Here is an 18,242-nt window from a genome sequence, read left to right as displayed (position 1 = left end):
TATCACAACTCTTAAGTTATCGTGAGATACATGAAGGCAAGAGATGTGAGATAAATTTCGGCAAAAAACTTCTAGAGATAAAAAGATAATAAATAATTCACCTTTTATTGTGTACAAAATATGGTCCAAATTTATGCCAATCAAAAGTTTGACTACACAAGCCACCTTTGATGCAATGAGCAAAAGTAAAAAAGTGTCTAATAAAGCACTAGAAGGTGTTCGTGAAATCCAATGCAACTGGAGGCCAGAGTTATTCAATAAAATAATGCATGTATGAGGGGCAGTCGTGATCTTAGTTTTAATGCTACATGAAGATTAAACAGCATTTTGATAAGCCATGGATTTAAACCTTAAACCCAGATAATCAGATAAATTAAGATTAGATAAGATTTTAGACTTAAACTTTAATTCAGCTTTAGTTCTGGTTCCAAAAGTCACCAAATAAAACCCAAAAGGGCAAAGTGGACGCGCAAACTCCATAAATAATCTTTAAGTCACATCTGAACAGCGGTTTAATAACCACCCCAGGGAGACATGTTAAAAATGATGACAAAACCATATGAAGAGCACATGTGAGCCGAAACCACACACAAAATGACCAGAACACACTGAATACAGATGATACATATGCAGACGTACAGAGAGTATAATAGGCTTCATTCATGAAACGTGTTATATTCTATGTATTCTGTATATATATATTAATTTTATTATTAAATACTAGCCCTGAAATACTTCTTCTTAACACTTTGAAAAAAACTAAATTCCTTCTTAATTGTTTTCACTCCACTCCTAAACTGCTCACTCACCACAGGTGTGGTCAAAGAGGCGTGGCCACTGAGGAAGGAGTTAGACACTGATAGGCTGAGACCAAGAGCAGGCTCCGCCTCCTCCACAAGCCCAGCAGGAGGAGGGAGAATTGAAAAAGAGGAAGAGGAGGATGAAGAAGGAGAGGTATAGGAGGCCTAGAGCACAAGACAGAAACATGGAACAGGAAGAAGAGAGACAGAGGAAAGAAAAGAAGAAGAAATCAGGTTAAAAAGAAAGAAAAGCAAAGAGAGTTATATTAACTCAGCTGGAAAAAAGTAGAAGCTGGTTTAAAGGCAACATGTGTTTGTGTGTGTATATATAGTAAGTGTATTAATCGCGATTAATCGCATCCAAAATAAAAGTTTGTTTTTACATAATATATGTGTGTACGGTGTATAATTATTTTCTATATATAAATACACACACATGCATGTATATATTTAAGAAATATTTGCATGTATATACTGTGTATATATATTTATATTATATATAATTTATATTATATATAAATATTTTATATATAAATAACACATTTTTCTTAAATATATATGCATGTGTGTGTATTTATATATAGAAAATAATTATACTCCATACACACACATATATTATGTAAACACAAACTTTTATTTTGGATGCGATTAATCGTTTGACAGCCCTAATATATATATATATAAAAATGGCCAGTTAAATAACAGTTTTAATAAATAAGCTAAAGTAAACCTAAAAAGTAAAAGTATTGTATTTACTTGGAACTTGATACCCAACAGTATGCAGATAAAGGACCATTGTAAATAAAACCTTGATAATTTACAGCCGTGTAGAACTATTTTCCTTGGAACAAATATATGAATTATACAAGCTCATAGCTATTGGTAAGAATTATTTTATTTATAATTATTATAGGCTTAAATTAAAATATTCTGACAGTGAGACTAACTTGGTAACCACAGGTAAAACCATGCATGGCTACTCGCTACCACTGTCAAATGATATTATGATATTATGAATCTATACGTTATATAATAAAAATGCCTAAACACAGGTAAAAATCTATACACAAATCTTCACGAACAAACTGACATAATTTCATAACAAAAATGAATTATATTCCCCTACCTAATAAATCTAATGCAATATAAATGACTATAACATAGTATTTAATGTAAAAATGCACATTTCTGCCCAAACCATGGTAAATACGGTCAGTGTTACTACAGTAAATTCATGGTAAATAAGGGTGGTGATTTGGTGATTTAAAAGTCTTTTAACTTCGTTCATGGCACCGTGTTTCTCCTTATTCCCTCATCAGTCTTGTTGGGAATGTTGAGGCTGTTTCATCCGATTTAATACTAGTTTAATCATCGAGTGATTTGTGGTTTGTACCGGAGGTGTGTGTCAAATTATAATGCTCCTCACTGGATGTCGCAGCGCTGTTTAATAATGGTGTCCAGGACTGGAAGTAAACGCAAAGAGAAAAAATGAAGCCGACTGATGCTCAAAAACAGCTCTTTAAGCGCTCCGACTGACCTGAGAAACGGTTTCCCAAAATTTGGATAGATACATGGCTGCAAAATGATTGAGATGATTGGCGGGCCGGATTTGGCCCACGGGTCGCCAATTGAATAGCCCTGCATTAGAGCATTAGTAGACTGTCTGCTTAAAATCTGCTAACACTTTATTCTGATGCTCCCAGAAAGACATTCTCCTGACTATTAGTAACTTTAAAGTACATGTCAACTAACCCAAACCTAACTACTAATACTCTAATGAGAGTTAGTTGACATGTAGTTACTTCTAGTTATTAGACTGTCTAAAGTGGAGCATTGAAATAAAGTGTAACTGCTGTGGCAGAAATACCCTACAGTTCCGGTTTGGTAAAGAATCTAATCTAATCTGTAACTCTTTTACAAAAAAACTAAAAAAACATAGTTAATCCGTGTTTTCCACTTGACTTTACAGTGACCCTGACGTGTCCCACCAGACCAGTCACATGTGGCCTAATCTAAAGAACCTCAGTTTGACCTCTCACCTTTCGGATCTTAACCTTTGACCTGCTCCATGCTCAATGCCCTCAGGCACAGGTCACTGATAACATGCGCTGGATGATAACTCACCAGTTGTCTCTGTTTGGGTGGCAGCGCTGGCGGTGGGACGGGTTCGTGCACAGAGTCTGAGCTGCTGTAGGAGTCATTGAAGCCGTAGACCTCCTGAAAGCGCTTGTTCCTCCGCTGCTCGTAAATACTCTCTTTCTGTGGCGTCTGATAGAAGACGGACGGCTGCGGCTCCGAATAATCCTCCACAAACTGCATATACTGCAGAACTACAGAGTTGAACATACAAAAAAAAGAGGCATTTGCTTGGTTTTGAATTCTGTAAAAACAGTATACACTACCGGTCAAAAGATTAATTAATCATTTAAATAAGTCTCTTATGTTCACCAAGCTTGTATTTATTTAAGGCGAGACACGGCAGGCAAAAACATAGTTTTTTTTTTACTGGTCAATTTTGAGATTTTTGGATATTTGTCTTCAATAACATGTCTTCTTTCAGACTTGTGGTGAAAAAAAGTCAGAAATACACATTTAGGTCTTTATTTTACTACACTTTGTCTGTTTGCGTCTGTAGATTTTCTCATAAATTCAACAAAAGTTGGCGCGGATCCAAATATGGTAATTTCCTTTTTATCAGCAACCAATCGTGAAAGTAAAAGGGCTGAATGCGCAATCTCATTGGCTGATATAAATCTTTAAAGCCCGTTTTCTCAAAATGACTTTTCTCTCATACTCCAAGTCTGAAATCTCCACTTCAGTAGCACCTATACACACCAAACTTTCCAGTCTTGTACCTAGATATATTATGAAGACATTTACAGAGGGATTTGTAGATATATTATTCCTAGCCTGATTTATATAACATTTTATTCCAAAAAACAGGGCGAAAATCATTTAAGGCTATTGACAGTATTTTCTGATTTAAAGGATAACTAAAGTAGATATCCATAAATCCCTCTGTAATTTTTTTCCCATCTAATATGTGAACACAATGAAAAAATAATTTTTAACCTGGCTTTATCCAATACTCAGATTTCGTTTTTTTTTTTAAATATATGCAAATGAGTGCATATTTAATTAGATAATCCCTAATTTGCATATTTAAACATTAAATTACAGAAAACTTGTAATACATTTTTTTTTTCATCTTAATGTAGGTAATCAACTCGTAAAGTCTCATGGTGAGATCTGCTAGTTAAAATTTTTACCCTATTCACCTGTAGTGTCTCGCCTTAAGCAAAAATACAGTAAAAACAGTAATATTGTGAAATATTGTTACTATTTAAAGTAGTTTACTAGTTTAATATTAAAAAAACGTAATTTATTCCTGTGATCAAAGCTGTATTTTCAGCATCATTACTCCAGTCTTCAGTGTCACATGATCCTTCAGAAATCATTCTAATATGATGATTTGATGCTCAAAAAACATTTCTGATTATTATCAAAGTTGAAAAAAAAAAAAAAAAAAAAAAGCATCACAGTTTCCTTAAATATATTAAGCAAGCAGCAATATTTTCAACATTGATAATAACAAGAAACATTATTGATAAACAAGAACCAACAATAATAACAATTGAGGACCAAATCAGAATATTAGAATGATTTCACATCATGTGACGATGTGGCAATGCATAAAAGTCCTAAAGGTCCTGAAAAAATTGGCTTCATTTTCAAAAAATAATATCTTATGTATTTCTTTTGGGATGAAATAAGACCCAGACGTGTTTCTGGATGATATTTCAAGAGATTCACTCGTTCATTAAAAATCGAATTTCTTCTGACTGCGAATGTATCACTTTGTGCAGCTTTTCCTCTTACTCTGTTTGCCCTTCTTCTCTGGTAGCGGCGGCGGGCTGTCGGCGTCCGTATACTGTGAGAGTTCGTCTCCACCGTTGACCTGAGGAAGGGGCGACACCGGCGTCACCAGCGGGAACGGTGGCGTGGGCTGCTCCTCTTCTGATAGGTTATCGTAGTGCGATGGGAGGCGCTCGTAAAGAGGGTACGCTGATAAGATGGGTGCGGATCGTCGCTTCTTCTGGGGGAGGGCGGGTGGATGCACGCGATTGGTCTGTCCAGGAGTGAGGGGCGGAGTCCAGTAGTCCAGGGAAGCCTGATTGGTGACGGGAGCACTGAAACGCGGGTGGGTGGGCGGGGCATGGGCGGGGCTTAATGACTGAGACTCCCCGTGGCATTCTGGGAGAGGGCTCAGACTGCTGCCAGTGCCGGTGGGAAACGGTAACGGGTCGGAGACGGACAGATCCTGATGTAGGAAGTCGTAATCCGGATCGTATCCCTCTATAGAAAAAAAGCAGAGGATCAAATCAAACTTTTACTCAAACATTCATAATAGTAGTGAAGTCATTATTTATGTAGCTCTTTATACAATTCGGATTCACAATTATAAACAGGAAAATAACAAATGAATGATGCAAACTTTCTGCTGTAAAACAATAGTGCCATTATTGACAGAGTTGATTCACTTCAGTTCAATAACTTCATCAATTATGAAATGAGTTCAATTCAGTGATAAAGTAGCGCTACAGAATACAATAGTGATATTATTCAGCTGTTCAATGTTGATTTAATAAGTGTCGATGTTGCAAAAATTATCAATTATGAACACAAATTCGATTCAGCTATAAAGCAGCTCTACAGAAGACATTGAGCTCAATTCAGTTCAAGTTTTGTGTCAAGTTTTGTGTCAAAATCGATGATATTAATGAAGGTTAAGTGTCTTTTAAACCCCAGCTAAGCAAGCCAAAGGTAACCGTGGCAAGGAACCAAAACTCCATCAGGAGACAGAAATGGAGGGAGAAACCAAACAGTGTAATAGTGTGTGTATACCTAGTGTTTCACAGCTAGTGTTGCGAGAGCACTGCCCGCTGTCTCGCTCCAGTGAAGAGAGCTGCTCGTCGGACTTGCTGAGCTTTCCCATGCTGTTACAGGGAGAGAGACGAGGTGAATCCCCACCGTACGACTGGCTCCCGCCGGAGAAACGCCTCTGGAGGAGATCCACATCAAACTCCTGCTGCTTTAACCACACAACATGCAACCACAACACCATCATCACACTGATGTTGTACAGGAATCCACTGGACTGTAAGCACTTCCAGTCATGTTAAAATACACAATATAAAGATTAGCTTTATATCAGTTTCCACTTTAATTGTATTTTTTTTTATTTTGCAATCTCTTTTTATTTGATTTTTTATACATTTTTTGTTTTTCAAATTATTCAAAAAATATTTTTAATTAGTTTTGTTTTATAAAATTCTATATTTCTTATTTTTTTCTATATATTAGTGCTGTCAAATCAATTAATTGCATCTAACATAAAAGTTATTTGTGTATATGTAAATACGTATATGTGTGTGTGTGTGTGTGTGTGTGTGTGTGTGTGTGTGTGTGTGTGACTGTGTGTGTGTGTGTGTGTGTGACTGTGTGTGTGTGTGTGTGTCTGTGACTGTGTGTGTGTGTGTGTATATATATATATATATATATATATATATATATATATATTTATATTTATATACACACATATATTTACAAACTTTTATGCTAGTTTTATGCGACTAATCGATTTGATGGCACAAATATTTCTATATAGTTATTATTTGAATTTGAGTCATTTTAGTACTTCAGCTTAAACCTATTTCAGTTAATTCTCATCAAGTTTTAGTTTTTTATCAAATATTTATATTTTATTTTACTTTATTTCAATTAACAAAAATACTTTCAATGGTTTCAGTTAACAATAAAAATACAGATTCAAACACCATTCAATATTACATACTTCACTTTTAAGTTAAGAAAAATCAAAATTAAGGCTGTGTCAAAAGGTCAAAGTTCAAAGGCCGTGATCAGGAGCCGTACCTGGTTTAGAGCTCCAGGAGGCAGGTTGAGACCACATGATCCTCGACTCATCGGCGCTACCACGGCAACACGCGTGGGGGAGGAGGCCGACTGTCGCTTCTTGGGAGGCAGAGCGGGCGGGCTATGGGCACAATATGCATAAATATGCAAATGAGTTCACAAGTATGAAACAAACAATGTAACAAGGTCAAAAGAAACGAGCACAGACAGTCTACACACAGTTAGCGAGGGTCTAGCCAGGAATTTAATTGGACACACTCACACATAACACACACATAAAAGTAGCACAGCAGTGGAATGTGTGGGCGGTGAGTTCGGATCTTGGGTTTCCCTGACGATTCTTCACTTCAATGAAGCTCTACCAGGTAACCATAGAAACATTAGAATAAACTAATCATAGAACACCCAGTGGGAAGGATTAGAGCGGGATGCATCTCTAGGCAAAAATCCTGAAGGAATGCGCACAGGATTCCATTTGGAATTTGTATTAAAATTTGGAACTATTTCATAAGATCCAAAAGGATTAAATTAGAATATTCTAAGAATCAAATCAGATCCTACAGGATTTTAGGAACACTTTCATCTTACTGAACATTTATCGGGTTTCATTTTATCTGAAAGATCCTGAAAATTCTCTTTTGATGCACTAAAGAAATATTCTTTTGAGAATTATGATATTCCTATTGGAAACTACACTGGAATAAAATTGGAGCAGAAACAATTTTCACTCAGAAATTGCTAGTAAATCAAACTAATAACAGAGAAAGTTATATTCCAATAATCTTTGTTTTCTTTACAACTTCGAAATTATTTATTTCAAAATTATCCCCATTAGGATCCTTTAAGATTGACGGCAAATTATTTTAGAAATTCCATTCACATTCTTTTAGGATTTATAGACTATGCCTCATTGGGTCAGCCATGCAATCAGGCTTTCCTCTGATTGGTCGTCACTCTGCTACGTGCAATCCAATTGGACGCACAATGCCACACAACCACATGCAGGTAAGGGCCACCGTCCAATCAGAGAGGCCGAGGGGTGTAACTGTGTGATGTCAAAATGCACACAGGAGTACACCATTGGCTAACGTACGTTTCCATCGCCGTGGCCCTCCGCTGCCCGGCAACAGGATCGGAGCACAACTGCATCCTGTTCCTGTCCCATGACAACCAATCGATCACAGAGTACAGAGGAAGAAGATGAACAAACATTTCCAGAATTTTTTTTTAATGAAAACCAGAAAATGCAGAAAGACAAAGATGATGTGTGATTGAAGGACACAAAGATGATGGAGAGAGAAACAGTTACAGTGGTTGAAATGCTAAACAAACAAAGAGACATTAATTAGAGCAGATGCCAGATTTAATTCAGGCTGAGAGGGACAGAAGTACAGTTCCTTCAATATCTTGAGCTGTGGGTTTAACAATGGCTGGTGTGATGTAAAACCTAGAGCGCTGTTATATATTAAAATAGAGATATACTGACAAACACTTTGAAATTTGGACAGATATTCAGAGTTTTCCACTTGATCAGGTATTTAATATTGGGTTTTCCACTAAAATATGAGCACAAAACACACATTTACAACGAGAAAGAGCTTAGGACAAAACATATTGCCAATTAAATGGGTTAAATTATTTGTTGACTATGCAAAGTATTTTTATTATAAAGGTGGTTTATAAAAATGCTGATTGAGTTGTTTCTAAAAGCATAAAAAAACCTAAATAAAAAATAGCTATGCATGTGGAGTATCAGACATTTAAAAAAAAAAATAGCAATAAAATCCAGACTCAATAATGCAAAATGAAATGTACTTTAAATATTAACATTAAATTAACATTTATTTACCTTATATTAACTGAAATCACATATAAAAATGAAATTGTGGTAATCATAAAATGCCTAAATATTAGCCCATTTATTAGTACATAATTTATTGAAAATGAGTATTTACACACATTTCCATTGCAAAACTTAGTTAGAATTAAATGTGACCTTAAGAAGTGTGATATTTTGAATGAGCTACAGCTTGTTTCCGTTGATGTTAAATTAAGTATGCCTCTGACTAAAGTCTATAGCTAACATGATCTCATACACCCTCCACACACACACACACACACACACACACACACACACACACACACACACACACACACACACACACCTCTTATCATCAGACGGCAAAAATAACTCACAACCATCTGTAATTCCCCTTCACAGAAAGTGTGTATGATACAGTTACTACTTGCATGTCTCTAATTACAGACAACAAGTAAATGAAAAAACTTCTGCTTCGGAAGCCAAACGCCTTCGAGAGATGATGCTGTCACAAGAGTGTGTGTGTGTGTGTATCGGATGTGTTTTCATTCAAATATATTTAGATACTTACTTGTGGAATAAAGTAGAATTAAATATTACATGACGTAAATTACCATCACTAAATATACTACATACTGCAAATTATCCTGCTCACTACTCACTGCACGCTAATATACTCCCCGAGGATACACTACAGCGCACACCTAAAGTATACTTGATGTTCGCCTCATCAATGCATCCTACACACTACACACAAGCGTAATTACCTTAATCTGTCGGCTGTACAGGAAACAGTGAGGTATCAAATGATTTGAGACAGAACCAAAATGGAGGTCTGAGATTGGAATGGCACACTAGCCTAACATTCACTTTGTTTTCAGTTTGCAGTTTGTATTCAGTGAATCCTACAATGCAACAGACTCAAGTCTTTGATTTCAAGCATGAAAAATGACTTTTTAATATGGCTTTTAAAAATATGTTTTGAGAATCTATCAGTTTCTTTTTTTCGTTCTCTAAAACCACAAACAACAACTTCAGATTTCCAAATCACGCTGTCATACCTGTGCTCTGCCAGTTTGAGTCCTGGTAGAGGAGGTTTGGGCGGAGCCTCTTCCTCTGACATGTCAGTCAAGCTGTCAGTGGGCGTGACAATGGGCGTGGTCTTACTCAGGATCGCCTTCTCTCGTTCAGTTAGAGGATTTTCACACACACTGAGAAAGAGAGAGAGAGAGAAACATTATTAAACAATCTCTATGCAAACCTGATAAATCCATATGGGCCTTTATGACTGTACCTCTCAGCTTTGGTCACAGGAGGCGCTGGTTTGTTGGGGGACGTTGGCGACGGTTGCTCGTGTTTCTCTATTGTGAGTTTCACCAGCTCCTGTTACAAACGCACACACTCCAGTTATAAATATGCCAGTGTTGTTTTAACCTTGTCACAAACACACATCTCATCCCCTCACCTTCACACCATCCAGCACGCCTTTGATCACCGTGGTGACGGTTGCCACGGTGTCCTTGTCGTCGAGGTCGATGCCCTCCAGCATCACCTGGTCGGACCAACGAATGAGATTCGCCAAACTCTGATAGACGCGGTTATGACAGGAGGACATTGCCGAGCTGCGGAGAGATAAAGAGGGAGAATAATGGAGAGAGGCTGCACGCAAGCTGTAAAATCCATTCATACACCACTCTATTTAATATGGTACCTGAAGATATTTTAAAGATTACCACGGTATTACCATGGTACATGTTGAAAAACCATAGTTAGAGCTGGTCCTCTCACCTGTGCTGTACCCGAGCCTCGACCTGCATCAGAGGCAATATGGCCTCCAAAACTTTACTAGCTGAACCAGGAAGCATCTGGAGAACTTTTGTATCGACGCTCATCTTGTCCACAATCGTCTTGAAGTAACGCAGAGCGCTCACCACCTCCTTCTCCTGTTCCTCCAATCGACTCACCTTCTGTTAAAAGACATTCATATTATTTACAGAGGATGGAAAGTTGATATTTGCGATAATAGAGCGGCAACAGAGTTACAGTAGAGTTGAGATTAGAGTTATTCTGCAGATAAAAAGATGTGGGGATAATCTTCACAGAGATAGAGCTGCAGTAGAGCTACTGTAAAACGTATAGCATAGAGTTAATGTTCACTGACAGAGCAGCACTAGAGTTGCTGTAGAGTTAAAGCGCAACTCTCGGAAAAATGCAACCTTTTTGTGAATCTACCCGAGGCAAAATTTCTTTTAAAAGCATTATTAGAATGGAAACGCCACTTTTAAGTTTGACCGTATTTTCATTTTAGGTTAAAATGCCTTTTGAATGGGAGTGTTTTGGGCACGACTATGATAGCATCAAAATCACTATTTTTAAAACACTAAGAAGGCTCGACACAACATGAAACTTTGCTGGAAGTATCACCAGGGGCTCTACACATGAACTCCAGCATTGAGAACATTGTTTGTGTACACAGAGTTTACTACAAAGAAAGATTTTGAACAATTCACTGTAGCTGTGTGGCCGCCGGCATTTTGACAGTCAAAAATAGTCGATCTCCGAATGTGAATGAACTGACTCTGAATTTTAGTATTGCTTCTTATATGAGGATCCTTTTTCAAATACAAGGTCAATATTGATTTTCACTAACAACAAAACAACAAATTATCCGTAAATTTAAATGGAACTAAGCTTTAGGAGCTTTCCATCTTTACTCTCCTCCCTGTTACGTTGTATTCAGAGATCGACTATTTTTGACTGTCAAAATGCCGGCGGACACAGCTACAGTGAGTTGTTCAAAACCTTTCTTTGTAGTAAACTCTGTGTACACACACAATGTTCTCAATGCTGGAGTTCATGTGTAGAGCCTCTGGTGATACTTCCAGCAAAGTTTCATGTTGTGTCGAGTCTTCTTAGTGTTTTAAAAATAGCTATTTTTGATGCTATCATAGTCGTGCCCCAAGCACTCCCATTCAAAAGGCATTTTAACCGAAAACGAAAATACAGTCAAACTTAAAAGTGGCGTTTCCATCCTAATTATGCTTTTAAACGAAAGTTTGACTCGGGTAGATTAACAAAAAGACCCTAGGCTGCATTTTGGCGAGAGTTACGCTTTAAGAGGGTATACAGTTAAAGTACTGATGTAGAAAGGCAGTAGTGTTTGATGCAATCTGAGGGTCTAAAAATGTTTACTGCGGTAGAGCAGCAGTAGATTTACTGTAGAATTGAGAGTACATTAATTAGGATGTAAAGTCGATGTTTGCAGTGATAGTGTGGCAACAGAGTTACAGTAGAGTTAAGATAGAGCAGCAGTAGAGTTATTCTGCAGCTAAAAAGATGTGGAGATAATCTTTACTGAGATAGAGCTGCAGTAGAGCATAGAGTTAATGTTCACTGACAGCAGCACTAGAGTTGCTGTAGAGTTAAGAGGGTATACCGTTAATGTGCACTGATGCAGAAGGTTAGTAGAGTTAATGTAGATATGAGGGTGGAAAGTGAATGTTTACTGTGGTAGAGCAGCAGATTTACTGCAGAATTGAAAGTAGAGAGTTATTGTTCACTGATGTAGAGCGACCGTAGAGTTGCTGTAAAGTTGAGAGGGTTGAGTTTGGAGTAACTGTAGAGTTAAGAGGGTGAAAAGGTAATGTTTACTGTGGAAGAGCAGCAGTAGAGTAACTATAGAGTTAGTGGAAAGTTAATACTGACTACTGTAGAGTTATGGTAGAGTAACTGTAGATCTCAAAGGGAAAGAGTAGAGTTGCTTTACCTTGTTGACGGGTTTCTCTGGAGTCTTCACTGCAGGCTCTGGCTGGAGTTGTTTGCTTTTCTTAGATGAGAGAGTTCTTTTAACCGGGGAATTAAATTTAATAAATTTCATCGTGAAAGAGGAGAGGTGAGACTTCTGGGATTCTGGAAAACAACAAAACACAGACGGATAAATTCCCAAGACAAAACAAAATTTACATATCAAAAGGACAAAAAATAAAAATAAAAATAATTTTGCATAAAAAATAAATCAAATTAAAAATCTGCCACAGACCAAAAAAAAAATACCCAGGTGATTTAGGAAATTCATTCAGGCTTTATCTTTGACAATTCACAGCACTGTTTTGGTTATCAGAGAGATGACAGATACATTTAGAGAGACGATCTGTCACTGAAAAAGGAGGGTGGAATACTTGTGGGACAACCAGCAATCAATGCAAGATCAGAGTCGTTTTATATAATAAGCACAATTAAACTATACAAATGAACACATACAAGCCTTGCTGGCGATAAACATCACCAAACAAACGTGCTCCCACAGGCAATTACATAAACTAGAATCCTCGTCTGTGGGGTTTTATCATAATTGGAATTTTATGGTCTGTAATTACAGAGAGAAAGAGAGAGATTCTGCACACACACACACACACACACACACACACACACACACACACACACAAAGAGCTATTTCTTAATTTATCATCCTGTTCAAAGTAATATCTGTTAAATAATACTCACATGCACAATTAGACAGAATGTAAACTGCACAGCTCATTCAGAAATCATTGTGATTGTGACATCACAACAACGAGGTTTCATTTACATAAATCTGCCCACATTTACACAACAATTACTCAATATTTAGGAACTTCAGCCCTCTCCACAACGGAAAGGTTACACAATCATAACACAGACCATTTCTCAATAGAAATCTTAAAGGTACAGCAGCAAAACAGCCTGTTTAAAGATTTAAAGTGTGTGAATTCGGCATGCGTAGCATTACCAGACAAAACTGAGGAATGAGAGAAGGTGGAATATGATCACGAAAAAACCCAATTATGACTGTTTTTGGTGCAGGAAACCTTATCTCAACCTTTTTGAGTTGTTTTAGCTTATTTTAATACTTGTTTTGTTTTATTTTAAATGATCTTGAAGTTTGTTGTCCTGTTTGTTTAAGCCCCTTTCACACAGAGCGCTGATCCCAGAAAATTGCCATAAAATTGCAGTGCCTTCTGTGTGAACGCAAACACATCCCGGGATTGATCCCGGAATGGGGACCTAGTAACATTGCTGGGATCAGCCCTGGAACACTCTCTGTGTGAACGAGAGGCAGGACCGATGCCGTAAGGGGTGTGTCGTAGTGATGACGCTGACACTGAGATCAATCACCAGCTTAGTTGAACGGTGCGCGATCCACTAGTTTACGATCAAATCAGAAAAAAAATGTACGAGCGTGGTTTCTCGAGAGCAATCGCAGATCATAAGCAACCTTAACATCAACATCCTGATGTCACGTATCTTTAAGGTGTGTGAATGCACGCATAGATTTCAGAAAATCACTGGCAGTGTGAATGAACCAAAATCAAACGATTATCAGTGTATTTTCCGGAATCTCTGTGTAAAAGTGTGTTTAAGAAGTGTGTACTTAGTTTGGACGGCCTGTAATCATACGCACTCTCTCCAAACACATGGATGTACAGTTGACCTCTGACCCCTCATGAGAAAAAACACTTTTTGGGTTACAAAAATGCAGGAAACTACATGTCATGTTTGTGTGTTTTGGTGTGCATGTTGACAGCCATTGTTGCAGAAAGGGACTCTGCCTTTTCCGTTCAGAGCGTGCTCAGAACAATGCCTTCTGGGTAAAACGGAAAAGTTGTATTGTAACTAACATGGGTGGAGCCATTATGCTCTAATACACACACATACAACACTTAATTAACCTCTCACACACGCATGCATGGTGGGCGTATTAAGGCCTGTAGGCTGAAAAGCACAGCAGTGGAGCGTGGGTAATGTAGTACTTTAAATGTAACCACCACTAAAATCCATACCACAGATCCATATCACACACCAGCACTCACCAATCAATCTCTACAATACAATACTGAGTGTGTAAGTGGCGGCATCACGCAAAGTTAATGCAGATTTGACTCAAGACACCTAGCATTGTGCAATTTAAAGGTTGGCTTAACGCGCAGTGAAGAATAACTACTACCAGAATCGCACGCAGAATACAACCTACTATTTTTTAAAAGTAGTATGTATGTAGTATGCATTGAATGCCCAGATGGCATGCTGCATTTGACAAAATGTGCAGTTTGCAACCGCAACAGACTATGAGCCAGATTTACTAAACGCAACTCCAAAACAGCGCCGATGGGAGTGGAAAGTTCTGCGCGTGATCTACTGACGACTGGAATGAACTGACGAACACAGACGCACCCGGATCATTTCCATAATGACCAACGCAATCTACCAAGAGCAGCACAAATTCGCGTCTGGTTTAAGCCGGGCGGTAATTAATGGCGCAAATACCAGTAAATTGACTAGCACAAACCTTAGTAATTCACCTTACATGATTCATTTAACCCTCATCTTTCCCTCGGGTCATTTTGACCCGAAACTTTTTGACTGTTCATCAGAGTGTGCGGAGCGCACTTGGGACTTTTGTAGCACTTAAACCACGAATACACACTCATACACACACACACACACACACACTGTTTTATGCTATAAAATTTACTGGATTCTAGGAGTTTATGTGGTTGAAATTACAAAAAGTAACAAATATGTCCCTCGCGGGTCAATTTGACCCCCTTAGAAATGAATGGAATGCGAGGAATGCTTCAGTACACAGAAAAAAAACAAAAACAACATTAAAATGAAAACTAAAATGTTTTTGGTAAAGCTTTACCAAAATATTATTTTACATGTCTACACGTGTATCTGAATGCATACTGAAGGAACCGACTTTAGGACCCAGCAGAACAGCTCATGTTAAATATATTTTTTTGTCCCACAGGAGGTCTAGCCTGGAAATCCAGATCTAAATCTAAAAGATTAATGGTCTGGCGTCGACTAATGAAAATCGCCCAGCTCGAGGGGCGGCACCAAGCATGCATTTGAAAATCTCACTGCAAGCAATTGGATAACACTCTGACCAACAACAAGTTATCGCTTAGCTACTAGTGGAGCTAACTGGTAGATTAGACTCTTGCCGTATCCGGTCGGCAAAACAGCAAAAACGCCCTTCTTGCAAAGGAACGACTCGAGCGCCGTCTTCTGTTCCTCTTTTAGATAAAAAGCCAAGTCTAACTCGTTCATTGTAGCAGCCAAAGCCGTTTCAAACAACTGGTGTTCATCCATAGCCATCTCGCAATGTTTACTAATGACTTCGACGTCACAGCGCTGTCGTCATCTCGCCTCTGGCCCGCCTATATCAGATAACCCGATGTGATTGGTGCAGCTCGGATACAAGGGCATATATAATGAGCATCATTACTCGACACCAGAGTTACTCGCTGAGCAAATTCAACTTGTGCTCTCGCAAGAACTCTGGATTACCAGGGTACAGGAGGGCGGCAGAGACACCCAAATTGACCCAATGTGAAGTATTTTGAGCTGATTTGAGCTGGTCATTGCATGTATATTGAATATTGCATCAGTTATTTTGAATCTCAGTAGAAAGAATGTGAAGAATGTGCTTATATTATATTATTTATTGATAAAATCTAGAAATTTAAAAAGGTACATAAAATAAAAAATTATGAAAAAAAAAACATCTCGAAAAAAAAATTGCATTAAAAAAATTGAAAAAACATTATAAAAAATGAAACAATATAAGCTTTCTGGACAAAAAAAAAAGTATAATTTTAGGGCTTCGGATCATTATGACCCGCGAGGGAAAGATTTGTTACAGGATGCAAGAAGGGAAAGATGAAATTTTGTGTCTGAAAGAGAAACTCCTTCAAATAGACAAGGCAAAAATAACTGTCCATGCCTTTCCAGAACTAATTTATCACTGTCTTTAGTAAATCTGGCCCTATGTGGGACACTTCGTCCCACAATGAATGCAAAGTGCTCCACTTGACCCTCCATGTCCAGTGTGACTCATAAGTGGATCTGACTGCCAAAAGTTAAGATGTTTTTGACAAAACTGTTTTAAATATAACCCTTTTCAGAGATTACAACTGGATACACTCGCCCAATTAGAAATGCAATGTCATGCAACAACAATGTTAGAAATGCTTACTGGTATATTAAAGAGAGTTATTTCTTACAGCCCTAATTAGGACAGTTGGGCCTGGCGGGTAAGGAGTAAGATTTGGTTTCTAACGGTCGTATTACAAATTATCTATGCTTTTTGTCACTGTTTACACTCTTATTTGTGTTCATAATCAATAAAAAAAAACCTGGAAGAAGAAAAAAAAAAAGAAATGGTTATTGGTGTATTCAGATAAATGTTTCAAGTACTATTAAAATGGACGTATATACTGAATATCATTTGTATATCGTTCGTCAGAAAGCACTGGATCAAGAAGACCCTCATTACCATGACCAATTACATTATGTTAAGTGTACAACTTTGGTTTGGTCAATTCATTATTATTTAAAACTGTTGCAAGTCTTTCACGGTCACTGTCTTCGCTGACGATTATTGTCATCCAAATAATTGTGGTTCATTTAGTTTCCTTTTTTGTTCAAGTCTCTTAAGCTTAAGTAAATATTCACATAAAACACATAGAACTTGAAAGAAATCACATTTTATTGAATGTTTCCTTAAGGCTTTGTAAGCAAGAACTGCACAGGGATTGAATGACATGAATAATAATATTTGAAATATTTAAAACCAGAATTCGAAGTGCACGAATATTCGTGTTTAGCCCATTAATGAGCAATGGCAATAGGCCTGAAATGCATTATGGGTAACCCCGATGCTGTGCTTCAAGTCTGAGTAAATTATGCTGTCAATCAAATTCCATTTAATGCAGAATATTTCAACATGCAGGCTAATGTAACTCTCTGAAAGATCAACTATAGCACACTTCCCTCCCTCGCTCTCTCGCTCTCTCGCTCCGCCTGAGGGAGTGTTTTCACTGTCTTTAATGGAATGCTGATAATATAGATTGGCGGAAAAACAGAGAGGGAGGCATCAGATATTATTAGCTGGTCTAACTACAGCCTTCAAACCATGTCCATTATAGACTAATGAACAACACACGTGTGTGTCTGAACACAAGCGCAGTTGCTAGAAAAATGAATTCAGGAATAGGAAGCCCCGGCCAAATCCTGCATCATTTCCCGTCCAGTGACCCCATCATCACAGAGACTGCGTTCCCCAACCTCCGGTTCAAGGTCTGCTTCAGCGCGAAAGCACACACATACAAACATACAATTACTCCTAACTCATGTCACCTGTAGGTCACAGCCACCACTTCCTGCTTTGGCCTCAGTCCTACCCATCAACTTCCTGTCTGGCTCTAGTGCACAGGAGCACTTCCTGTGCTGCCCATCCTCTTTACAACAAAGAGCGCTGACCTCTGGAACACTGAGTCATGGGTATAACACACACACACACACACACACACACACACACACACACACACACACACACGTTTACTTAGCTATCTAAATGAGGATATTCCATAGACGTAATGTTTTTTATACTGTACAAACTGTATATTCTCTCCCCTTACACTAACCCTATCCATCACAGAAAACCTTCTGCATTTTTAAAAAACCTTTAATCACTTTATTTTTATACCAGATTTACAAACGAGGACGTCCCTAAAGATTTTGGTCACTTCTGGGTACAAGTTTGTCCCCAAAATATAGTTAAGTAGGTACATACACACACACACACACAAACACAAAGTGCTACATTTTGCTATTTAAACTACAAAATATAAACACATGCTATT

General features: G+C 37.9%; 1 protein-coding gene across 14 annotated transcripts in view; it reads right to left on the bottom strand.

Annotated features, from left to right (window-relative positions):
• The window catches only part of rapgef1b (Rap guanine nucleotide exchange factor (GEF) 1b), a 45,664-nt gene that overhangs the window by 14,441 nt on the left and 12,981 nt on the right, over positions 1-18,242 (bottom strand). For 3 of the 14 annotated variants that reach the window (XM_079898594.1, XM_079898586.1, XM_079898593.1), the window contains exons 2-12: positions 12,320-12,462; positions 10,342-10,520; positions 10,019-10,175; positions 9,848-9,936; positions 9,615-9,764; positions 7,828-7,890; positions 6,735-6,855; positions 5,706-5,892; positions 4,680-5,156; positions 2,925-3,130; positions 810-965 (exon numbers count right to left, since the gene is read on the bottom strand). In XM_079898594.1, the coding sequence (XP_079754720.1) occupies positions 810-965; positions 2,925-3,130; positions 4,680-5,156; positions 5,706-5,892; positions 6,735-6,855; positions 7,828-7,890; positions 9,615-9,764; positions 9,848-9,936; positions 10,019-10,175; positions 10,342-10,520; positions 12,320-12,462 (1,928 nt within the window). The remainder of the gene's footprint in view (positions 1-809; positions 966-2,924; positions 3,131-4,679; positions 5,157-5,705; positions 5,893-6,734; positions 6,856-7,827; positions 7,891-9,614; positions 9,765-9,847; positions 9,937-10,018; positions 10,176-10,341; positions 10,521-12,319; positions 12,463-18,242) is intronic. The other 11 variants (XM_079898599.1, XM_079898596.1, XM_079898598.1 and 8 more) reach the window with 6 other exon arrangements.

This window comes from Squalius cephalus (genome assembly GCF_949319135.1).
Source record: "Squalius cephalus genome assembly, chromosome: 17".
Taxonomy (NCBI): Eukaryota; Metazoa; Chordata; class Actinopteri; order Cypriniformes; family Leuciscidae; genus Squalius; species Squalius cephalus.
This window is presented reverse-complemented; position numbering and strand designations above follow the sequence as displayed.